Genomic DNA, 26,053 nt, shown 5'->3' with positions numbered 1-26,053 from the left:
GGACGCTATACGCTTGATTTTCATTTGACGAAATTGTCAATATATTAGTCTTACTTTTCGTCATCATAGCTTAGTTTTCGTCAAAGGTATAGTCGACGAACAATTTTTTCATCATATAGCTTTAAACTTTTTCCCCCCACTGCTGTAAATGTCTCCGGTATACAGGCCAAGACCTCCCTGGCCCACGCCGTGCAGTCGGCTCGCCACGACTGCGACCTCCTGCGGGAGCAGCTGGAGGAGGAGGTGGAGGCCAAGGCGGAGCTCCAGAGAGCCATGTCCAAGGTCAACGGCGAGGTGGCCCAGTGGAGGACCAAGTATGAGACCGATGCCATCCAGCGCACCGAGGAGTTGGAGGAGGCCAAGTAATACATTTTATTTTCTTAATTAATGATACGTAGCTATAGTTATAGTTATAGTTCAGCCAGGTATACTCGAGGGGTATAATACGCTGCATTACTATGTGGGTGTATTCAGTGTTATGCAAGACCCGCATGTCAAAACGCTGACGTAGCAATCAGCTGACCAATAGAGCGTCACAGTCCCGCCCCATTTCATGACGACGCCAGGCCCAGGGAATGAATCACAATGCATTTTCCCCCATAGACATTTCAAAAAGTATTTATTTAAAGACCTTTTAAGCGTTAATCAATCAATTAATAATCATTGCGATTTCAAAAGGGCTTTTTTAAAAACACGTCGACAAATCTAGAGACATCTTCACTTTCCCGGGCTACCCCGGCACGAGATATGTTGGGCGACAGGCGTCCGCGGCCAAACGTTTCAGAACCACTGGATTTAAGAGTCATATATACGTGCTTCGTAAGATATTCCACTGTAGGCTACATACAGTAACACCATCATGTTTTTCCAACATTTTGTTCCGTTCATGTTGTCCATATAGGAAGAAGCTGGTGCAGCGTCTTCAGGATGCAGAGGAGATGACGGAGGGAGTGAACTCCAAGTGTGCCTCTCTGGAGAAGAGCAAACAGAGACTCCAGGGAGAAGTGGAGGACCTGATGCTCGACGTGGAGAAATCCAACGCCTGTGCCGCTAACCTGGACAAGAGGCAGAGGAACTTTGACAAGGTACAGTAATGGCAGTAGTACTGTACGGTACATAGAAACCTTTCAGATGTGTTGGATATCCCTTTTTGACCTGAGATCAGATTCTAAAAATGTCTTCTACATCCTGACAGTTTTCTGAAAAAGCTGTTTCTATGTCAGTCGTTCTTCAATTTTTCAAAAATAGCTAAAGCATAGCATAATGCTAACACCAAAAGGGGTTCCCACCAACAAAATGGGATATAGAATTAGAAAGTAGAAACAACATCAATTTGAAATCAAATGCTTGTTTCAGGCTCTTATGTATTTTTCATTTATTTTATTTTCATCATGGGCGTAAAATCTATCTGTGTCAGCATTTAAATAAAGAACGTCTTACCTTTACCTGTGGTGTGCGGGCTCCATCCTATCTACATGAAGTTTGTTTAGCCCAGCACCCAGCCTGTCGATGTGCGTATTCTACGTCTGCTCTCGTAAAATCTATCTGCCCCATTAATTTGCCTGATGTTTGTTACAGATTGTATCCGAGTGGAGACTGAAATACGAGGAGAGCCAGGCTGAGCTGGAGGGTTCACAGAAAGAGTGTCGTTCTCTGAGCACGGAGCTCTTCAAGGTCAAGAACTCGTACGAGGAAGCTCTGGACCACCTCGAAACGCTCAAGAAAGAGAACAAGACATTGCAGGGTAAGATATGTCGAATGTCGTCCTGATTTCCTATTCCCATTTCCGAATGAGAATCTTTTAACGGGGTTTGGAAACGGTCGTACGTACGTGGACCATAGACTGTAAAAAAAAATATGGACTAAAGCGTTCTCCGGGTCTGATATGGACGTAAGAAGATGAAGCCAGTCAGTCCTTGAATTGTAAATCGCCATCTTTGTAGATCCGTTTGGGCCCAGTTGCGGCCCATTGGCTGGCCCAGACAACGAGGCGGGACTTCCCCCCCTTCTTCTTCGTTGGTTTTTATTTTGACTCGAACGGGTGGTGGATCCCGATCATAGACTGTAACGGTAGCCACGCCCCTCAGAACATACTCGACTCTATGGTCATTTTTTTTAATAAATGGGACCATAATTTTCCAAAAAGAATATTATGACATGAGAACTGAGACTTTAAACTAGCGACTGGAAGCAGAAAGTATTCATGACCATGTTTATTAAGGTAATGGAGTCTAAGTGAAGTTGGGCCCAAATACATGGACCTCTATGGAGCTATATGGGTTTTTTTGGGCCCAATGACAGCGCCACAACAGGCCATTATACAGTATGAACTTTCAGGAAGTTCCGATTTCCTTAGTGGCTCTACAAAAATATCTGTCTGACTGCCCCCCCTAACGTGGACTCATCATCGTGGTCACCATTTCTCATTTCCCGTACAGAGGAGATCACTGACCTCGGTGATCAGATCGGTGAAACTGGGAGGAGCATCCATGAGGTGGAGAAGGCCAAGAAGACGGTGGCGAGTGAGAAAGCAGAGATTCAGAGTGCTCTCGAGGAAGCCGAGGTGTTCAGATCTATATAGACTCTGCATGTGTGCACGCTTTGAAGGAAATCTCTTTACAGCGTTGTGCCTTGTTGTGTACCAATTTACACAAGACTCCTGTGACCACCGTGGCTATGTTACAAATACTATAATAACATACAGTATATATAATGTAAGGAGTGAGTCAGTAAGACACCGAATGCACTTGGAACACACTAAATGATATCCCACAATACTGTAGTATGTAGTGACTGACCTCTCCCCCACATTTACCGCCAACAAATGGTGCTTTTGCTTTCGTTAACGAAGTGTACATTGTTCGTATGCATGCCATGCATTCTGGGTGAATTGCCGCGGACTATACTGTGCACAGTCGACTGCGGTATATTATATATTGGCCCGGCGACGTGGAACACACCCATATTTCCGCCGTGTATTTCCCAATCTCAGGCCTCTCTGGAGCACGAGGAGTCCAAGACCCTGCGCGCGCAGCTGGAGCTCGCCCAGGTCAAGGGCGAGGTGGACAGGAAGCTGGCGGAGAAGGAGGAGGAGCTGGAGCAGCTGCGGCGCGGCGGCCAGCGGAGCGTCGAGGCCCTGCAGGGCACGCTGGAGGCCGAGGTCCGCGGCCGGAACGACGCCGTCCGGCTCCGGCGCAAGATGGAGGCCGACGTCAACGAGATGGAGGTTCAGCTGAGCCACGCCAACCGCCAGGCCGCCGAGGCCCAGAAGCACCTGAGGAATGTCCAGACGCAGCTGAAGGTTGAAAGGCTATACACACGAATTGATTTCCTTTGCGTGATTTTGGTGATCTGTGTCATGTAACTGTTCACGTATAACTTGGGTGCGGTCAATAGCATCTTTGGTGCTTGGGGACTGCTCTTCAGCAGTGGCGGAAAGTAACTAAGTACTTTTACTTGAGTACTGTACTTTTGTTGTGAAGCTTGTAGATCTGCTATTTTCAATAGATTTTGTACACATTTTGAACTTCTGCACAATGAGTACTTTAACTTTTAGCGCAGATACTGTTGTACTCTTACTCAAGTACATTTTCAATTCCGTACTTTCACTCGTGACGAAGTAGTTCTAAATTGCAGACGGTACAGTGGTACTTTTACTTAAGTATAACAACAATTGAGTACTTTTCCCACCACTGTCGCATGACGGGGACTGCTCTTATCAGGACGCACAGCTGCACTTGGACGAGGCACTGCACGGCCAGGAGGAGTTCAAAGAGCAGGCGGCCATGTTGGAGCGCCGGAGCGCCCTGATGCAGGCGGAGGTGGAGGAGCTGAGGGAGGCCCTGGAGCAGTCCGAGAGGACTCGCAAAGCGGCCGAACAGGAGCTGACCGACGCCAGCCAGAGAGTGGGACTGCTGAACTCCCAGGTGAGTTTATAGATACATTCTGACCTGAGATCAGATTCATACGAGGTTTCCACTGGACACACACTGGTCTGATTAACTGATAACGGTTGATCTGTCCATTATTGGATTGACATATTTTATATGGAATTGATTTAGATCATACCGAGTACGATAAAATAAGGTAAGAATATATAGGGCCCCCTTATATATAACTTATAGATAACCCCTTATCCCTAAACTTCTTTGCCTTTTTTTACTATTTTGCAAAATATTTTTGAATAGTTAAAATGGCCAGTCTACAAGCTCACGACATGTCAATGTAGATTGGCTAGTTGAACTATTCAAAAATGTTTTTCTAAATAGTAAAAAAGGCAAGGAAATTTAGGGATAAGGGCTTTAGCGGTGACGGAAATGGAGCCCATGGTGCCAAATTCTCATAACATGTTATCTGCACTCAAACAAATGCGTTGAAATTGCATAATATGTTTTAGTTTAGCCTTTACTAATATTGGACAAACACATGCAGAAAGACAGGCGTCTCTGCATCCACCTGCCTCACTACCAATGCATCATTTTCTACTAAATCTGAAAGTCAAAGATAGCTCCTGCTTTTGTTGACAGTCAATTCAAATTGAGTTGTCTCTTTCACTTTAGAGTACCGGTAGACAGTTGTTCTGTATAAAGTTCCTTTGTAATTTACCCTGATTTATAATGTTTTGTTTGATGTATTGTTTTGTGACTGTATATTGTGTATTGTAACCTCGGCTACGTTGAAAATGAGGGCTTGCTCTCAACTGTAGGAAGAAAGTCTATGATGTAAAGATGACCCTGGAACCCTTTAGGCTCACACTTTGAGTCACTCTTTCACATTGAGTAGGCAGGCATCGCTGTTTCACTTTCAATAGGCAAAGAAAAAAGGAACAAACAACCGCCCAGTGCAGTGCACTTCAAATGCAGTGAACCAACTTTAATAGGGAAACAGCAACGTTTCGGCCTATGCGGCCCTCATCAGGCTATCTTTATGCTAAGTTTTGCTTTTTATACTTTCAATAGGCAGGCCAGGCATCACTCTTTCACCTTGAGTCGGAATGCATCACTCTGTTTAGCTTTCAGTACACTGCCCCCTCCGCCCACACCCAAAAACAACAGCGAAAAAATGTTCCATTGGATTTGCTGGTATACAAATCACGTAGGTGAGCTGTTTGTGATTCAAAGTGGAGAATCTTTGCTGAAAGGTGACAAGATTTCAGGCAACAAAAGCGTTCTCTTGGGTATTGTTGAATATGTAACTGTCTTTCCAGAATGCCAACCTGATGAATACCAAGAAGAAGCTGGAAGCTGATGTCACTCATCTCCAGTCTGAGGTGGAGGACGCTGTTCAGGAGGCCAGGAATGCAGAGGACAAAGCCAAGAAGGCTATCACTGATGTCAGTGGCACTCAATGTGGCCGTGCACACGGTCGTGCACACACGCCCCACACGCACAGACACACACTATTGCATTATTGTTTCCTATTGTACTAGGCCTCCAACACGCAACACCCGTATTTAATTTGGCAGGAGCCATAATAGGGCCAGTCCAGGACCAACCTAATCACATCAACCCTAACGCTCCTGTTCTGGGCATGTCATGATAGGCAAACATTCAGCGGAAATAGACAAACATTAGGCAAAAAGAGAAAAGAGAAAAAGAGAAAAAGAAAAATTATTTATGCAAATGTTTATCCAGCTCTCACCTGCACTGTTAGCCCCATATGTGCCCTCTCCCTACGCTCATTCTGTAGCTCCGAGATGAGGTCACACACTGGGCCCCTCCCACCGCGTTTCAGAAACGGCGCAAGTTTCCGCAATATACGTTTCTTATCCTTACCACACCATTAATCCAAAACGTGTAGGGCTCATGTAGGTTTACACTAATTCATATTTAGGAGCGGCCAAGAAAATCCAACTCGCCATTTGAACTGAGCCTTTACGTCCCGTCTTTTGTCAGTCGCTTCCATGTTTATCAAGGAAGTGTGCGTGTGCGAGTGCATGTTGAGTGAACTGAAGTCAGTTGGACATTTTCGACCAGGGGAGGCGCCGGGGAGGTGCTAAAGCTTTTCAACACTGTCCCCTTTTGACACAGCGCGTCACTTTGTGCCACACCGCAAGCGTATATACATCTGCTATTTTTGAAAATGTCCACCGATGTACGTACCGTAACTAACTACTGTATGAAAACAAAATGAAACGCAGGCGGCCATGATGGCCGAAGAGCTGAAGAAAGAGCAGGACAGCAGTGGCCACCTGGAGAGGATGAAGAAGAACCTGGAGGTGTCGGTCAAAGACCTGCAACTTCGTCTCGACGAGGCCGAGAGCCTGGCCTTGAAGGGCGGCAAGAAGCAACTCCACAAGCTGGAGAGCAGGGTAATTCTCACAGGCTGTTCAGGAATGAAAGAGTGTTGTTCGTTGCCATGAAGAGCTTCATTCTGCGTTTATTTCGTCAAACTATGACGAAAAATGCTCGTCGACTAACCTTTTTTCACTAACGGAAACATCATTTTAGTCGTCAAAGCTTTTTCATTTACTTTTTATTTTCACTAATTATACTATACAATATCAACAAATAAAAACCAGGTTTAAATGCTAAAATGCTCTCCAAAAATAGCCAATCTACAGTCAAGCTCACATTGTGGAGCTCACTTGTAGATCAGCTATTTTCAAGTAGAAATCAAGCATTGCGACGCCACCAAGGCCTGCCAAAATCAATTTAGTTGACTAAATCAATTCTAGATTTAGTTGACCAAGATCTTATGATTTTTAGTTAACTAAAACTGGACTAAAAATAAAACGCTTGTTACAGATGACTTCAGATCCCTAAAACTATGGATCCCCCAAAAGTGTACGATTAAAACTAAACTATAACATTTATTGTCAAAATGAACACATATGTTCAGGAATGAAAGAGTGTTGTTCATGCCAGTGAAAATGAGACATCTCTTTATGGATGCCCTCCTTGCCACAGGTGCGTGAACTGGAGGGAGAGCTGGATGCTGAGCAAAAACGAGGAGCTGAAGCCATAAAGGGAGTCAGAAAGTACGAGAGGAGAGTCAAAGAGGGATCGTTCCAGGTAAAAAAAACTGTTGCATGACGAAAGTTTAATTGGAGCTTCTGAAAAGTCTGATTTTGACTTCTTTACGAGTGGATTTTTATTTAACGAGGCCCGGGGTCATGATCTTTAGGAGTCAAGTGGTCATACACTGACTATAGCAACGTCTCCCACACACATGGGTTCGTGGGTCGTGGACCCTTATTTTTTTGGTTCCTACATTTGATTTTCAATTATTGTTATTATTTCAAAAGATTTTCAAAATACATTCCCAAAAAAAAAAAAAACGTAATCTTAAATGTAAGAAATTCCATAAATTAGAACAATTATTTATGAAGTTTGGTTCCTGGGTGGCTGAGCGAATATCTAATTTCTGTTTTGGGTCACCGGCTATAAAACGTTTGGTATAATCACTGCACTATAAGCCTGGCCAATCCAAGCAAAACAATAAAAATCAACTAAACTATAAGTATCAACTTTTCGAGTGGAACGCTGATTTTAGGTGTCAGTCATCATCATTATCTCCCTGGCCTGGACATACTGTATTTTCAGTGAAATGACAAGCGAAGACCGGCGCAGGCAGCAGCAGCTGCCCAACAATCACTCCCCCCTCCATTTTGTTGCAGGCGGAGGAGGACAAGAAGAACGTCCTCAGACTGCAGGATCTGGTGGACAAGCTGCAGCTGAAAGTGAAGGCCTACAAGCACCAGGCAGAGGAAGCTGTAGGAGCATTAATATCATCATCACCCGACATTATTATGACACTGCATGATCACACTGTTTATTATTTATCATATAATACACTATCCACGTTAACCAATTTTGACCTGAGATCAGATTTAAAAAATGTCTGTTTTTAAAATAACAGTTTTCTGAAAAAGCTATGTTTCTAAATAGCAGACCTATACAAGCTCGTAGCGCGGCACTCAGTGCTGCCCTATGAGCTTGTAGATCTGCCATTTTTCAATAGCTAAAGCATAATGCTAACACCAAAAGGGGTTCCCGCCCAAACAGGGCTCTATTTCCGCCCCCATGCCTAAACCCCTTATCCATAAATCCATAAACTACTATTTTTGAAAATAAGTTTTGAATAGTTCAACTAGCCGATGATCAACACGTGAGCTTGTAGACTGGCTATTTTAACTATTAAAAAATGTTTTTCAAAATAGTAATATTAGCAATATATAGGGATAAGGGGTTTAGCATGGACGAAGAATAGAGCCCCGTTAGTTTTTAATGTGGATAGTGTATTAAATCATAAGATAATTAAATAAGTGGTTAAAGTTTTATTCTTTTTGTCTATTTTACACTTTGCGGTACAATAGTGTCTTGCAGCGACAAGTCGCATCTTGACGCGCTGTGAGCTTGTAGATGTTCGCTGTGTGTGTGTGTGTGTGTGCTTGTGCTTGTGCGTGTGTGTGATATACTATACTGTACATACATAGTTGTTTAAATTATTAATTTAACATTTTTCTACAGGAGGAACAAGTAAACAACCACTTGGCTAAGCTACGGAAGGTGCAGCATGACCTGGAGGAGGCCGAGGAGAGGGCGGACATCGCTGAGTCCCAGGTCAACAAGATGAGAGCCAAGAGCAGAGACGTGGCTGGCAGCAACGTGTGACGGTGACGACGGTGCTCTCAAAAAAAGGTTTTTATTATAAAAAAAAAAAAGTGGATTGTGAGATTAATCCATTAATCCAACTCATTTAAATCGTCCCGCGGTACTACATGGTCATTTCTGCACTTGTGCCATTGATTGGTTTTTTAGTAACATAGTGATTCTCATTTCTCATACAGTTTCGTTTTATTGAAGGATCCCCCATTAGAGACACATGAATGAGCCTCTAGTCTTCCGGGGGTCCTGATGTTATGTCAACGACCCCCACATTTGATGCTAGCCTATTTGGCCAAGAGCGCCCCTTTTTTGTTCTTACATTAGTACAGAATTCTACACCTGTCTATGTAGGTGGGGAGATAACAGTGGGGAGAGCGAAACCTATGATCTCAATACGGTATAGTCATTCTTTCTTTATTTCTATTTCATCTGTCATTGGTGAACAAAATACATACATACATACCGTACATGGATGCACCTGGGACGACGGGACGTATCCTCAGTGATGTATCCCAAGGTCATCTGGGTTTCAGGTCTCCCAACATCATACCCCTCACTCAGGTGACCCAGCCGGGGTGATCAAGTCCCGACTTACGTCCCAGTAGCTACCCTCGATCAGTCCCATTAGGGGAAAAACCAGGGCCACACAATCCGTTCCTCCTGAACTACTCTGCCGGGACTGGGAGGTACCATTCTGGCGTGTGGAAGGACTAGGCTCTGTGGGTTGACTCCTGTCCGGGCCCCTCCTACGTCTCACCAGGTCCACTCCTGCTCTCCTGGTTGCACCAGACTCCCAGCACCAGGCACTTCATTCCGGAATGGTGGATTCTCGAGCCGCAACGGTTCCGCAGGCTCCACCTTGCCCTTGGTGGTGCCGTAGGCTCCGCTTGAGGCTTGAATAGCCCTCCTAAAGGCCTCACCGTGGGTTTGTTGGGCTTCTTCCTCACGGAAGACACAGGCTGGGGCGCCAACCCATACTGCACCCGGGTGCCGTCTACTTTCCGGCTGCCACCCGTCTCTCCGGTGGTCACCAGACTATTCCTGGTTGTCATGTAGTCGATTCCTATGAGTCACTATAAATAGAAGTGAAGTAATAGTGAAATTAAACTGTTATTTTTTTTTACTTGGGAGTGGGAAGTGGGAACCCCCTTGAACCTGGGCGACTATACACGAGTGTTGACATGTCATGGATACATTTGCACGTCATCATATCCATCATGCAATACCTCTTGTCAACAAGTAGTGGTCCTACTTGCCTAACCGGGATCTACATTGTCCAATAGAAGAGCAGGGAGACCAACTACAGCCAAGGCCATGGTAATTATGTTGTATTACCATGCTCTACCATACTGTAAGTCTTGGGCAAAATAAAGTATTATACTGTATATTAATACTATATTCATTAAAAATACTAATGGCTTGCGGATTTAACTGGGCAGATCACAGACCTATTTTATAAACGGCACAAGGGAAAGTCATTCAAACCGACCTTAAATCACATGATATTAATACGTATAACGGAATGATATCCTTATGCAGTGAAATTGAACAAAGCATGCTTTCTAATCTATTGGTTTTGTTTATTTATCTCAACAGAAACGAGAATGAAAGGAGCAGAAGACAACATTTATGAAGATGACTCATAACATATGAGTTTTTGTGTACTACTTTAATCCCTACAAAGCAATGCATGATGTTTTGTTTCGTTTTGAGCTCAAGTTTTACCTGAATGGAATCGCCATCAGAGTAGCCCCACAGGAAATATTAGCTCTGGTCCATAGCCCTAATGCCCTTTGCTGCCGTTGCATTAGGGCTATGTGGTCCAGAGCTACGGAAATATAATGAATAATGACAAATAAAAATATCTCCAAAACTCAAATGTAACTCTGATGTATTCATTCAAACATATAAGGAAGATTATGCTTCACAAGTCTCCTGTGACAGGCACCATAATTATAGAAAAATCACACCCGTGTGAACTGAGCGGTGCAACTATAAATGTATTGTTTTTAGTTACTGCATGTACTCTACTGTTCTCTGTACTGTACTGTACTGTATTGTAGTGTACTGTGCGCGGGGGTCCCCGGAATATCCAGACCCCCAGGAACACGCCCAGGGTGCCGGCCCGGTTCCGGCGAGCCGCCCCGCATCCGAAACAGTGGAGAAATGACAGAGTTACCGTGTGGGGGTCCCCAGGGGGTCCCCAGAACATCCAGAGCCCCATGAGGAACGGCCCAGGGCTCGTACTGTAGTCAGTGTAGTGTACTCTCTGTGCCACTTTACTCTGTTCTGTACTCTACTGGCCACTTTAGGTGTTGCAGCTTTCCACGCTCAGACACACACACACACACACACAGACATACGGACGGACACGCATAGCTCTGTAATGGAGCGGAGGCTCAAAAAATGTATTAAAAATAAAGCCCAAATTGATTAAATCAATGAATTACCAGCTGCATTATTATCATCTGCGGGGGTCCGCTATAGGCCTACTGTAACTTAGCCCCGCAAGCAGAACCCGAATGTAGTAAAGTTTCTGATACTTTGTTTACTTTACCCATTGGGTCCTGCTTCACGCTGGGCTGTCGCCAGTTACGCACAAACAAATACAATGTAAACACGCCATGAGACGGACTTCTGCGCGCTTTTACCATGTTTATTCATGTATTGACTTACGAATGTGCGAACTATAAGTACCTTACATACCATACCGACACATCTCCTGTGTCGCGGAAGCCGTTAAGTATTTTTAATCCATGATTGATTAAAAATGTCGCTTCTTCCTACCTTGTTTATTGACACCTCATTGTACCGCCTATCTGGCTAGCTAGTGGTGCTACAGCTATGACGGAGCAGATCAGAGGCAGGGACATAGCCCGCAAAGCCAACCGCACATCGAGAGGCGGTACAATAAACGGTAAATAAACAAGAAGAAATCAAAGCGACATTTTTAATCAAACATGGATTAAAAATACTTAACGGCTTCCGCGACACAGGAGATTTTATCAGAGGTATGTAAGGTACTTATAGTTCGCACATCCGTAAACAAACACAATAAAAAGCGTCGTAATACCGCGCCGATCGACTAAACGATGAGTTTGTGTATATCCGCGTTCCAACAATCGCATTGAAAAATCTTAGCATGACCAGGAACCCTACGTATAAAGCGCCCATCAAATTTCATAAAAGCTTTATGTAGGGTTCCGAGAGGGGCTAACTGTAACTCTGCCTCTGTGTCAGTTTCAGTGCAGTAGTTTAGGTAGGAACCAAGATTCTAAAGCGGAACTATTGTGTTCCGAGTCGTTCGTTTCCGCCTGGATTTGCGGTGAGCACATATATCAGCCAGACTTGGCAACACTCAGCACTCAGCAGAAAGATCTAACTACCAGTGTCGCAAGTTTCCCAGGTGAATATTGACCAGCGCTTCTTTGAAGCAGCTGGTAAAAATACACTACACTCAACTATCAACTCTTTATTCACACTAGCAGAGTAGAGAGTATAGAAACTAGAGAGTAGACAAGACAGGTTCTCATTTCAACCTGTGGTATGGGTAGGGACCATAGACTGTAAAAAAAATAGGGACTAGGGAGACCCCAGGGAGTCCTAAACTAAATGATTGATTTAGGAGCCAATTAAAATGAAATTAACAGCTTTGAGGATTTAACATTATACTACATGAGTACATGGGGGTCCCAGAGATGTTTATAAAATGGGGGCCGTGGCTTTTAATGCAACGGTCCTGACTTCTTAATGAAATTAAAAGTGTTGCCTAATGAAGACGTCAAGTGTGCAATCACAAAACATTCAACATTAGCATTTGGCTACTTCTGGGTAGCATAGATGCGATGCGAGTCCCGGAGTCCGGACAGGGCTGTGTGTTTTTTTGTTGTGTTGTAAATGTGTATCTGGGAGGAGATTTGACTTGACTGAGTCACACTACAGTCACTGGACTTGGTGAGGCGCGGCAGCAGCAGCAGCACAGACACAGCTCAGCTCACACACTCAGGCGAGAGAGGAGCCGAGCGGAGCCACGCTTGACAGCTCTGGGAATAACCTGTTACTTTTGCGTACGAAATAATTTATTTTTTGCCATCAGGAATCCCGCAGCAGCATGTTATTCTATCCATTGACGAGTTGAAAGGGCTCCGCAAGAAAGTCGGCATTGAGAAAGCCAAGTTTGTGTGTTTTTTTAGCCCCCAGGAGGGATCATATTTTCTGGGCATTGTTGTTGAGAATAATTCGAGTGCGCCGCGGACGGACGCGCGATGTCTGGATCTTACTGCAAAAGTTTGTACTCTTTCAGCGGCGACCAGCATCAGCAGGGACTGAGCTTCGAAGCCGGAGAAATCATTAAGGTCGTGCAGTCTCTGCCAGGCGGCTGGTGGGAAGGAGAGAAGGATGGGACCAGGGGATGGTTTCCCTCAAGCTATGTTCAGGTTTTGGAGGTAAGGTTAAGGTGTGATATATCCTATAGCCAGCAGGCAGCACATTTTAGTCTGGAAAAATGCTTATTAGTTCTTGGTACGGGGGGGGGGGAATAACTGAAAAATAATAACAGTTCGGAAATAAATGATTAGTCCTGGCATGCACTCGCAGAGAGAAAAAGAAAGGTCTGTCTCCAAATTAGATTTGGGAAAGTTTCTGGTGTTATTAAACAGTTTACCCCGTGGGATTAACACCCATCCATCACCCCCCATTCCTCGACTGACTGAATGTCTCTGAAGTCTCCAAACTTCCTCATTCCACAAACATTCCAATGGAATTCTTCTCAGGTCCCCTGGCTGTCTGTGTGCGCATGAATGCTCAGGGGCAGGGCAGAGAGAGACTGAGGAGGCAGGCTCCACTCTCAGGACAGGCACAGCATCCCCCCTCTGTCTGTCTGTCTGTCTGTCTCTCTGTCTCTGTCTCTGTCTGTCTGTCTCTCTCTCTCTGTCCAAAGCTGAACATGCAACAAGAGAACCAGAATCGACAAAAGTTCTCTTATTTTAAATGCACCAAAACAGATTGTTTGCAAAATTGGATTGACTTTAACCATTTATTTTTGTCTTGGAACACCGGCAATGCATCCATCTTCTGGGGCGCGGGGGGTTGCATTGGTCAAAAAATGGCAGATCTACAAGCTCACATCGCTTTGCAGCGCTTTGTGAACTTGTAGGTCAGTCTATTTTTGGTGAAGAGATGTGGCGTAGAGAGAGAGAGAGAGAGGGAAAAAAGAGGTCCTATTACTAAAGGGTTTAAGTGGTTAATGGTCAATTTTTTATTGGATGGGATGTGAGTGACTTGAGTCTTGAGACCAGGAAATGGCTTGTTGTCTGCAAGCAATGAAACCATTATAAGTATCGTGATCATTCGTGGCTCTCGTATCCAAAGGCGATGGGCGCGATGCCAACACTCCCCCGCCACAGTACACAAGCCGCCTTCACTTCTCACCTCGTCACTGTCCCAGAGAACAGTGTGATTTGATTAAAAAAAGCGATGATGTAAACGGCTCTGCTGTGACTTGGAACAACAAACAAACGAAATGGAATGGCCCAAACACACCAGACCAATCCAGCCCATAGTTCTGGGTTTGTGCTGACATTTTAGAAATGATCTGGTCGTCATGTTGAAATAGACTTATACAGCCAAGCCAAGCCCCTCCCTCCCTCCCTCCCCCCCCCCCCCCCCCCCCCCCCTGTGGTGTTTTAGACAAATAGGGATGCATATTGAAAGTATATTATATACACACCCATGGTTTTCTTTTACAGAAATGACAAAAACAAAAGAATAATTGTTGAAAGTGGGAGTGGGGCCTTGTTGCCAGGTTTCTAAAAGTAGCAACAAAATGCACTCATACTGGGTGTAACCCTCAGGTTGGCGTTAAGTGCACTACTTTTCTCCAAAACACAGATCCCAAGTTGGACAACTGCAGCTCGGTGCTGAAGCTACAGTAAATCTGGGCCAGTCATCCTTATACAGTATTATAGGAATGCCAGTGGCACTATAAGGAGTCCCTGGGAACCACATGGTTGTGGTGACGTAAGGTTGCATTTATATATAGTGCCTTTTTTTTCTCCAAAGCGCTTGGGTCTGAAGTCTGAACTTTGAGACCCATTTTGCGTCCTACGTCACGGAAATACCTCCATGAATTTGGCCTGCCTGCAGTTCCAGCTCTGGCCAGTAGGGTGGCCAGTTGCTCTGGGCGCCCGGGAGCTCCGCTTTAAAGCGCATATCTCCTCCAGGTCAGTTGGCCTACCCAATTCAATTAAATTCAAAGGGCTTTATTGGCATGAGAAAACATACGTTTACATTGCCAAAGCAGAAAGAACGATACAGCAATACAATCAGAACAAAAATTATGTACTTTGAAGGTCAGAATCTTCAATAGATCAACTTCTGTGTACCAAGATCACTTGATGCAGGTATAGTGCAGGAATATACACAATGATTAGTCTTTAGGGTGGTTGTGTTCCATTTGATATCCTTCTCCTATCACAGCAACTCACAAATCTTGCTGCTGTGTTTGCACATTGTTGTACTTCGCCCAGCAGATATGGGAGTTTTTTGTCATTGGTCATGTTTTCAAAATCTCCGTGTGTGTGGTTGTAATCTGTGGGAAGTATGTGTCTCTGATGTCTTGGTACAATGGACAGATGGTTAGGAAGTGTAGCTCGGTTTCCACTTCGTTTAGTGTGCAGTGGGTGCATAGTCTGTCTTCTCTCGGGATACAGGTCTGCCTATGATGGCCTTTCTCGATCGCGAGACTGTGCTCACTGAGTCTGTCCCTAGTTAAGATTTTTCTTTGTTTTACCCAGGGCTGTGTAAGGTGTCGCAGTCATCGGTACAGAGGACGCAGCGAGGAGAAATGGTGTTTCTATAGAAGTGAAAGTGCTTTTGGGGATGTTCTCGACATAGACCCTTCCACATGTGATTCACATTTGGTGTTGATTGGACATTGCATTCATGATTTGGGGGCATTTGCAGAACTAGACCGGTTCCCTGGTCTACTTTGGGAGCAATGAAAGTCGGTCAGGGAAAATAAATTTAAATTGTCTGACCTACAGTTCAAGAGTAATAGGCCAAACCGTTAAGCACGCTGGTTTAGTGCCACCATGAGGCCAATTAAAATAAGTCAAGTGTCTTCCTATACCTACTGGCATCATGAACAAAAAGTTTGACCTGGTGAAGATAATGACTTAAACGGTTTGTTGAGCCCATGGTTGGGAGGGTTCATGTTTGCAAGAGTTGCACCATCGCTTGAGCTTACCTGTCCTTGACAGTACAAGTTGCATTAGTACGTAGATATGTTAGCAGAGAGATACATTTCGCTGCAGTGCAGCTTGACTGAAAAGTCAATGTTCAGCTTTAGAACAGGACTGTGCCTTTTGTAAAGAAGAGATGTTCAGTGTGAGGGGTGCGTTATCAGTTGCACCACAACACAGTTCATCTGGAATGCAGAGAAGCTGCAGCATTTTTTTTCATGTTGCAACGGGGAAAAGAAAACTCAAAGCCCCGTCCACTTCTCCTTGAGTCAACTGTCATTATGAGCAGAGCGTACTCAGAGCGTACCTGGGTGATGGCACCATGGAAATGCCCCGGCTGATGGTGTAACAACAGTCACTTCCTTAATTCCTCCTTTCAGTAAACCAGTTAAAAAGCCTTACAGGAAATCGCCTTAAATTTCCGCTCACCGGTTACACAGTCATTTAGGAATTTGCTGCCATAATCCTGTCGCAATCACACATTCAGGCTAATGTGTGTTGATGGTCTAGACCAGGGAATGTGTTTCTATAGCTGGCATGGTCTCACAATGCACCTCTTTGATGTAACCCTGAGACACCCCTTCATTGTCACCCTCAGCATTGGGCCTTTAGTTCTCCAAACGGCTCTATTCTTCACAGACTAATGAATCATTCAGCAGAAACCCATCTAAACATTCTCCACAGTTATACTTGATCCTTATCTTTACTAACAGTAAATACACTATCTATATTATTATAAACACCATCAGATGGTTTAAATGCGTTCAAAAGCTGGGAACTGAGCCCCCCTCTGTTTTCTCAGTTTGTTTAATTCCTTTGAGGCATAATACTTTATCAACAGCAAATAGTACAGTGGCACGATTTATACAATGGTGCTAAAAGGATATCACAAAAGCCATACAGGCTTTGTTTTCCATTGTGGTCCTCAAAGTCCTGTAAAGTTCATTCAAAGTGTTGTTGAATTAACCCGTATATCAATCAATTAACATACCCCTCGCAGTGTGGGTGACATGTTGCACAGTCAGTGGCCATGGCAACCAGTCCAGAAATTAACCAGAACACCGGTATAGTGAGTCATGGTACTGATTTATGTTTAGTGACCGGGCTGATTTGCACCCACTGCACACCTAATGAGCAGACGAGGGGGAACAAAAGTTTACAGCAGAAGATTAACACAATCGCTGGTGACTTGGATGAGACGAGGCCCGGGTGACATCAGCGACGATGACTCACTGATATGTCAACCCAAAGACACTGAATGGGGCGCATTGTTCAGAGAACATGTTGATCCTTTAGTCTAACGGTTAAGCACTTTTTTAACGTGCAAGTGAATTTGAACAATTTCCAGCACACTCACTCACTGCAGGTGGGACTAAACCCTCAAAGAGTGCAACAATGGTCCCTGTTATGGGTGGACTTTTACACATTTTCCACTGGAATACTAACACATTGCTGGATAAAAACGTAACATATTGCCCTCCTTACAGTTTAGCACTGCCACAGGATTGTTCCCACTTTAGATTCAGTTAACGGTTACAGCACTTGAGCAAGAGGTGTCTATACAGTCACACGAGACAGGACATTAAGGGGAGGATAAAACAATATACATCTCTCCCTCCCTCCCTCCCAAAGCATTATGTTATGCGTTAGCTATTGGAAAAATAGCAGATCTACAAGCTCATAGCGCGCCACCGAGTGGCGCGCTACGAGCTTGTATAGGTCTGCTATTTTTGAAAAGTCGTGAAAATGTGGCGCAAATCTTTGAATATATATTTCAGAGCGAACGTTTTTAACTAAAATATTAGCTTCTGGGCGGATCCCTGGAACTACATACTTTGAGATGGGGGTCCGTGTGGCCCAATAGAGATAATTCTGGGGGTCCTTGACATGAAAAAGGTTGAGCACCACTGACATAGAAACATGGGTTTTTCAGGAAAAAAATCGACCTCAGTCCAAAATGGGATAACTCCAATCCATCGTAGTTGGACACGGACACTAGTATAGGAAGCCCTAGACTCTGCAGTGTGGTGGGCAGGTACTTGTACCGCTATAACACCCCCCCCGAGTGCCCCACATCGGATGCTTTTCATTCACGAAAAGGTGGGAGGATATTACAGGTTCTGACAAGTTAGTAGGCAGACGTTAAATTGACCGTACGGAATGGACAGGCATTTAATAGGCATTTCCCGCAGGAAATAAAATAAATAAAAATGCCAGTAAATTTCCAGCTTTTATACGTGAGTGGGGTTTCAGAGCTACTGTGAAGTCAACACGCAGCACTGGTCAGTGTAAGTGTGCTTGATCGATTATCGCAGGTTGTTGTTCGTTTCAAGGCTGTGAATGTCTTGACACATTTTCAACATTTCATTCTGGTCACGTGACAACCGACCAGATCAAAGAAGGCGCACGCCACATCAAACTGTGGCTTTATGTTATTATAGCAAATTATACCATTACTTCGTTATCCCATTAGTTGTTGTGGAGTCTTATTGTAGTATATCCATCCTTCAACTCAGTCATGCTGCGGCACAGAGAAAATATTTGATTTTCTATTTGTCTACATTATGCATTTAGCTCCCAAGTTGTCTGCAAGTTGATTGGCCTTAGTTTCCGCAGCCAGCATTGTGTTCACATGACTGCAATAACTGGACTCGTATCAAGACCATGGTGTAGCTGACTAAGACATTAGGATGTCTGGATGTAGAAGAGAGACTATACACCCCGTAAGATAAATAGTCGTATAATAACAAGTGTAGTAGTTCACTGAACCTGCGCTGTTGCACTTATAGTACATAAACAGAGTTATGGCCTTGGACAGTCAGCCGGTTAGACAACGCTGCCCACGGGATGCACGGGGCATTCCCATAACAAATCAAGGCTCCCCCATAAGCGTTGAAATATTAATGTGGGCAGTTAACGTGTAATAGGAGCTCCGCAAGCTGGGTCCGTGAGGCAGACATCTGGAGGCGTAGTCCCAAATGACTCCTCTGCTGACTAGAGTCATTTGGGCCTGCTTAAGTGTGTGTGTATATTTTAAAGTTTAAAGTACATTTGGAAGTTTCTTTCTTCCAGGTTGAGATAAAAGTCTTTCTTTCCAGGCTAAGAATAAAAGTCTTTTTTTATGTAAGTGTAGATATTAAGTTACGTTACTGTATTCTGGTCACTGACTGGACCTTAAATTTCTCCCCAAAAGGATGAATTGCTAGACGACGTTACAACTCTGTTCAGCCAGGGGAACTGTTGTAAGTGATTTGGGAATGAGGGCTGTAAATTAGGCAAAGCAAGGGCTCGCAACTCACTTTGTAAATTATACATAACTGCAATTGCCTCCTCAGTGTTTCTCCTGGTTGTACATGTCAGCTGTGTTTATTATGAGAGAGAATCATCCGTATAGTTGAGTGTGGGGGCTTCGGGCGCCGGTCTGGATGATGATTTAGACTGTCATAATCCCTGTGTACAGTGTGTAGTGCAATACCGGGGTCAGCCCCGTTGCTCCAGTGCACGTAGCCAGGTGCTTCCCCCGGCATCCTGGAAAACGGCGGCCTCCTCCCTGCGCCGATCGTGTCATGGCAAAATACACGGATTCACCCCGATGTCATTTGTTATTCCACGGAACATTCAGAGAGCTCTGAAACATTAGATTACAGTACGTTGGGGGCGGTACGTATAGTGGTACGTCACACTGAGCACTTTTAGCCCTAACCTCTTTAGTGTGTTTTCAAGTTGGAGAATATAATAGAAATATTACGGAGCAGTGAGCGAGTGGCTCTGGAGGTACAGTGGCCGATTGGGGGAATCGGGAGGCTCCGGCTTCGACCACAGCTCGGCCCCTCCTGCCTTATTGTCTGTGTCCTTGTGCAAGGCACTTAACCACTAAAACGGCTCCCGTCTAGCGGGCCGGTGCCTTGCATTATCGCCGCCGCCGTTCTGTGTGTGAAGGAAGGGGTGAATGACTGTAATGCATTCAATGTAAACCCTAAACCATAATGGAGAAACTCAGAGGAAGGCGCTATATGAATGCACCGTTTACCATTTAGACCTATACTGTTTATTATCCTCCTCCACAACTGGCTGACTGGATTGGGTCTCGCTGAGGGTACAGAACAGACGATGAGAAGGAGACACTCTGTCACACTGCAGCTCGGACAATTAAGCCTCTTTTATTAGGCCTAATGATGAATGGAAGGTGCGAGGACAAGGAGTGAGTGACCCACGTTTTGATGTGTACTACATCTTCCGGGAACAAAACAGACTTCAGTGTCCGTTATTGATCTGTGTCACACAGATCAATAATAATAATAATAACACATTTGATTTATAGCACACTTTACATTTCCGGATTTTCCGTAAAGTGCTACAGCATGCAGGGCATATAGGCCAACATAAAACATTGGCCATAAAAACAGCAATGGCAACCAAATAACTACAGTACATGGGACCGTATTGGGGTCGAAGGGTCAATTAAAAGGAAGGAAGGTCACTGTGAGTTTAAAGTATTCTTTGGCAGTGGATTGACACGCGGCCATATACATATTATCTGATCATGAGGAGATGACCAAGTCTGTCCTGCCCAGATAGCATCTGTACACTGGGGAGAGAGAGAGAGAGAGGGGGAGAGAGAGCACGCCTCATGCCAGTCAGTGCGTTCATTCAACATTCAACTGTAATTCAATTGTGTGTCACGTCAGGCGTGGTGTTGTGTTCTCGTGTCGTCTGCAAAGCCCGGAGCACGGAGACATCCAGAGGAGGAGCAGGGCTGCAGCAATTCACACAGACTTGGAGGAGGAGGAGGTGGGCGGGGCTACCGGGGCGTGCACAAAACAGGCTTTGTTAGTTACTTGCAGAGGGAGCACTTCAGCGTGTACACGCCAGAGCAGAACACATGCATCATGCATGCATGCATGCATGCAACCGCACATGCACGCGCGCACGCGCGCAGTCGCACACATCTGTCATCATCGTCTGCTCAGGGCCTAAGCAAATGGTGTGTGTCTGTGTCTCCATCCACACTGCGTGCGTGTGCGCGCGCACCAGCACACGAGCGTGCGTGCGCATGCTTGAATGTGCATGTGTGACCCTTCTTGTCTCTGAGTGTCTGTGCATCTGGGAACGAGGCTGCGTCTCAGACTCCCACATCTGCCCAAACCAAAACAATGTAAGATAGGGTCTGGTGTGCAGCCCCCATCTCTCCCTCTCTCTCTCCCTCTCTCCCTCTCTCTCTCTGCTCTTTCCCCCCCTCCCACAGCACGTCCAATCTACTCTCCGATTCAGTCCCAGCTACTCAGTGTTTCCAGCCCAGTGCACAGACCGACTCCCCCTCATCCCCCATAATAGCCTTACGGTAGTAATTAGCTGCCCGACACACGTGTGAGAACTTTCTCGCTGGCTGTGTTTCTCACTCACCCGGAGAGAGGCCCTGCAGCAGACAGTACACCAGCCGAGTGATCTCAGAGGGTTGGGAACTCCTGGCTGGAGGCCGAGGGCCAGGGAAAGAGCTGTTGGTTATAGTTTGTTGTTCGGTGTCTCCACTGGGTAACGTCGTCGGCAAGAATGACTGAAGAGAGGTTGTTGTTGTTATGACCTCATGAGTTCTTGTGGAAGTCTCTTCTCTTTTTTTTTCTCCCCTGAGCGACCGCCTAACCGCTCCAATGAACAGCTACGTGTGTCCGTATGTATGTATGTCCCCATGTACGTATGCATGTCCGTTTGAGTACTATACGGCAATACCGCTGAGTGACACACGGCACAGCACGGAATGTGACGATTTGATTGGCTGAGCAGTGCACGGAATGTGATAAGAGCGTCCCTTTTTCTTTTACTTCTGTTTCACAGTTATGTTCTGTGATTTCCTGGAATGACATCCAAAAATAGCCATATATACGTTTGTTCGTTCAACCACGTTTTTCAACCTGACGTACTGTGCCTGTATATTTTGGGCTTGTCGTTGGGTGAAAAGAACGTAGAAGATTTCCAACGTTTTTTTTAGCCTGAAGCGTCTTAAAAAGGAACATAATGGGCCGTGTCCGCGGCGGAGGGAAGTCAGACATGGCCAGGGGGAGGGGCGGATCTTTGTCGCTGCACGCACTCGCTGTCGGGCTCCTGTCAGCAGTGGTGGAACGTCACTAAGGACATTTTACTGAAGTGCAATTTTGAGGTGCTTTTACTTTACCGAAGTATTTCCAAATTTCAGTAGTTTTACTTCTACTATGTACTATCTCGGAGGCAAAATATTGTACTCTGACTCCACTACAATTATTATGAAAACTTTCAGTCACTAATTACTTTGTAGAGTTAGATTGCTGTTACAAAACACACAAACCACTTCAGCCCTATATATAGTATACGTTGCATCCGTTGGAAAATAGCAGATCTACAAGTTCACAATGAGCCGCTAGGTTACAGCATGCAGTGGCAAGGCGCCGCAGTGGGAGGAGGAATACATTGGCATATAAGCAACTAAATTGGGAGGAAAAGGGCTAAATAAAAAGGTTCCTCTATCCGTCATAATGACAAAATATAAAGGGCATAAGTGGTGGACCCAATGTTGGTGCAGTATAGTTGCGTTGCAGAGCAGCCTGTAGCACAGAAGCTTTTGTTTTTGAGTGGTGCAACCGCTCCCTTATGGAGCTATGTGTGTGTGTGGGTTGGTGGCTGGGTGCGTCTGAGCACGATAAACAGCATGGTTGTTTTTCACCACACGTGTGCAACCTAACACACACGCACATATTAACTGAATATATGGTGATTTCAGGTTGTGCCAGCCAGTACAGTGACAGTACAGTACAGTAGAGGGTACAGTAGAGGGACCCCCACATGGGTAACTCTGTCATTTCTCTACCGTTTCGTACGTGGGGCGGCTCGCCGGAAACGGGCTGGCACCCTGGCCGTGATCCTGTGGGTCTGGGACTTCCCGGGGAGTGGGGACCCACACTTGGAGTTGCACCACTCACTTCACACGGGTGTGATTTATTTGGCAAGTGTGGTATTCCATTTGAATGAGGCTATAGCGGTAGATGCTTGGAGAGTAAATTAATTTGTGAAATTAAATTCGATTAAAATCTTTAACGCAATTAATCCATGCTTGAATGACCCGCCCCACACATCCCATAATCCCATCGACTCTGCACTATCGATCTTGGTTATTGCCATAAAAGGCTGCACAATTCACATAGGCAGAGGCTCAAATAGCATGACAAGTTGACAACTGGGTGATAGACAGAGAGACACCATCCTGCCACACTGGATTTGTATTTTGTAACTTAATAAAGAATAAAACACACGTACGTATGGTAATGTATATATATCCGCCATCTTACCATTCCCACCACAACGATATACAGATAAACATGGCATAGTTCTGGACACAGTTCGAAAGGTGATTCATCCGATTTAAAAACTTGTTATCGTTTGACGGCCCCTAAAGTTTACACAGTGTCACTGTAGTCGTAAAGTGGAGGAACGTATACACACAGAGTTTACTAATGCCATGGTGCTGACACGCACAGAACGGGAAGGTGTTTTATGAGTGAATAATAGGAAACAGACACTTCCCCGTGTGTCTGTCACTCTTCAACTCTGCTGACAGGACGAGGTATGAGAGCAAAGGGAGGGGAGGAGAGAGGGAGAGAGGGAGAGAGGGATGGTAGAGAAATTCAGACTCCGAGCACACAGAGGTGTGTGTGTGTGTGTGTGTGTGTGTGTGTGTGTACCTTGCAGCTATTTTGGGTAATACCTCCTGACTGTCTGGAAGACGCCTTGCCAAAAAAACTCTGTGTTCATCACTTGTGTTTGTTGTCACATCTCGGCCCGATCATTTCACTCTTGAGAGTGAAGAAACGGATCGTTAGGCCTAATTCAGACCTGGCTGTTGTTTGTTTCTCTTTGAACGCTTAAATTGATGCTCCGTCCGTGTGACGGTTGCCAGCAAAACTGTAGATCTATACACGCGCTCATCACCAACGCGCCCGCCTCACAGATGCGACCCGTTGTGCAGCTTGTAGATGGATGCTATTTTCGGCACGCACGCACCCACCCAGCGTGTGGCAAAGTATCAAATGTTTTGGTGGTATTACATCGTAGCTCTGGTCTGAACTATAGGCTTCGGGGGGTTAGATTAACATTCTGGATTTTGTTGTGGATTTCGCTCATCTCGCTCGTGGCTGTTTGCAGCTCTGCTCCGATGCGTGCAGCAGCTGCAGTTTGCTTGCGGTTTTGCTTTTTTTCACGACCCGGCATTGCCCATATATATATATATATGAAAGTAAGCACATGTCGTCTCAGGAAGATAGAAAAATATTTTCTGCTATTTCTCAGGGAATAAAAAAAAAGGGGAAACAATCATCTATGTATCGGCAGACTTGAAAATGTCATGGTTTACATTACAGCCACACTCACTGAGAATGGCTTGGATTGAAGAGATACTAGAGCATATCTTTGCTGTCCCAAGTGGGTTTCAGTAAGACAGTTTGTATGGCTCACGTCCATCCTCCATGTCCATGTTCAAGATTCTGTCCGAGTCTCTCTCTCTCTCTCTCTCTATGTCTCTCTCTCTCTGTCTCTCTCTCTCCGATCTCTGGCCAACTGGAAACTGCACTGCTGGTCTGACAGGTCTCGACCCCCACACAGACCCTCCTCTTCCCACGTCCAGATGTTTTTAGAGAGGTCACTAAAGGACAGATTCAGTCACATGGAACACATGCTGTGTGCAACAGCAGTGTATGCAAACACACTTGAGTGCTAATATAACACATATTACACACACACACACACTTGCACGTGCGCCCCCCTGAGCACACACCCAGTCACCAGTCAGGGGATACTGACTCACTGTCGAGGACAGCGCTTCGCTTTAGAATAGGGCTTTTCCATTGAGCCGCTGTGTTGAAACTTTGTGGACCACTGACGTTTGCACATTTCTCCACCTTACCCCAGACAGACGATGCGTGGGTTTGTGACCACCTTTGCCTAAAAAACCCTCTCTGACGCATAGTGTCGCTTGCGTTCAGTGAGTCACCTATCCATCACAATGTTTCTATTGTGTGGTGTATATAGTGTCCCACGTCTGCAACTCTCGGGAAAACTTTAAGAATAGACTTGGCCAAAGATAAATAAATGAACATGAACCACTTTATACTTCAGTGAGTATAAGTTCCCCCAGGGGTCTACACTTGGTCCTCTACTGTCTTCCGAAGATGGCTGACCTACTGTGAGGCGTTGTGAGCTTGTAGACTGCTCTGCTTTTTTGTCTGAGAGTATGTTTTGCACTCCGTCCGTGTGTCCGTCTGTCCGTCCGTCCGTCCGTCTGTGGACAGCTAATCTCCGGCACCGTTAACCCGGTCGATGCCAACGATGAACCTCTGCCCCCAAATTTCCAGAACAGCCTGTTATAGCGCCACCAGGAGGCAGACTTTTGAAAAACATTTCTTTTGATATTACCACTCCAGATTCTGTCCAAAAATCCCCGCAAATCGTTACACACCATCTCTATTAGTCAGGTGTTCAAAATGGATCTGTCTGATATTTCATATTTTCCATCCCAATTGTCTAACGTTGGCTTTCAAAGTTTGCAGGATTGGCCCTTTTGAAACAAAAATCCTCAAATCATGCGTGAACATTTTACGTGAAATCTTTCACAGACTTTCGTACTATAGTTGTAATATATATTTTGTGGGCTTTTGTGCCTCTATTGATAGAGATGGCAGACTGACAGGAGATGGGTAGTGACACGCAGCAAAGGTCGTCGGGGTCGGGAGTCGAACCCGCAGCACGCTGTCAGGCGGCATTAGCAGTGGCACCCTGGTGTGTGAACTGTGCTTTCCTCTGCTTAAACACACTTCCTGCAGTGCTTACAAATATTCTCCAATCAATCAAAGGTGCCCAGACAGCTAACACCAGCTGTCCGGGGCCTGATCAGCGATTATTTACTGAATTTGTACAGTTATTCTGCGTGCCTAATAATATGCTAATGTATGCTATTTCATGGTCCCGGGACAATACTAAGATGGTACAATAGCTGTTTATTTACCGGTAGATGGATTTTTTTTTTTTTATTCACCACTTTCAGCATGTTTTGTCTTGACACCCAAATAAACTGTGTGTGTGTTTAATTATGTATGGATGTTGTTTCCTCTCCTAACCCTTTCCCACTGTGTGTGTTTATGTATGGATGTTTCCTCTCCTAACCCTTTCCCACTGTGTGTGTTT

General features: G+C 45.1%; 2 protein-coding genes across 6 annotated transcripts in view; both read left to right on the top strand.

Annotated features, from left to right (window-relative positions):
- LOC308332719 (myosin heavy chain, fast skeletal muscle-like) overlaps positions 1 to 8,625 on the top strand; it is a gene marked incomplete at its 5' end in the record, with an annotated part of 28,625 nt that extends 20,000 nt beyond the window's left edge. Inside the window, 11 exons of the mRNA XM_080788754.1 lie at positions 166 to 362; positions 902 to 1,085; positions 1,579 to 1,744; positions 2,439 to 2,563; positions 2,993 to 3,301; positions 3,723 to 3,926; positions 5,207 to 5,332; positions 6,140 to 6,310; positions 6,909 to 7,013; positions 7,619 to 7,714; positions 8,472 to 8,625. Of these exons, the coding sequence (XP_080644880.1) occupies positions 166 to 362; positions 902 to 1,085; positions 1,579 to 1,744; positions 2,439 to 2,563; positions 2,993 to 3,301; positions 3,723 to 3,926; positions 5,207 to 5,332; positions 6,140 to 6,310; positions 6,909 to 7,013; positions 7,619 to 7,714; positions 8,472 to 8,615 (1,827 nt within the window). The 3' untranslated portion in view covers positions 8,616 to 8,625. The remainder of the gene's footprint in view (positions 1 to 165; positions 363 to 901; positions 1,086 to 1,578; positions 1,745 to 2,438; positions 2,564 to 2,992; positions 3,302 to 3,722; positions 3,927 to 5,206; positions 5,333 to 6,139; positions 6,311 to 6,908; positions 7,014 to 7,618; positions 7,715 to 8,471) is intronic.
- A 3,954-nt stretch (positions 8,626 to 12,579) lies between these two features.
- gas7b (growth arrest-specific 7b) overlaps positions 12,580 to 26,053 on the top strand; it is a 64,399-nt gene continuing 50,925 nt past the window's right edge. For all 5 annotated transcript variants that reach the window (XM_080789701.1, XM_080789698.1, XM_080789700.1 and 2 more), the window contains exon 1: positions 12,580 to 13,054. In XM_080789701.1, the coding sequence (XP_080645827.1) occupies positions 12,875 to 13,054 (180 nt within the window). In that variant the 5' untranslated portion in view covers positions 12,580 to 12,874. The remainder of the gene's footprint in view (positions 13,055 to 26,053) is intronic.

The sequence above is a fragment of the Protomyctophum bolini genome (assembly GCF_963924005.1).
Source record: "Protomyctophum bolini genome assembly, chromosome: 18".
In the NCBI taxonomy this organism is placed as follows: Eukaryota; Metazoa; Chordata; class Actinopteri; order Myctophiformes; family Myctophidae; genus Protomyctophum; species Protomyctophum bolini.
Note: the sequence above shows the minus strand (reverse complement) of the source record. Positions and strands in the feature narration are given on the sequence as shown.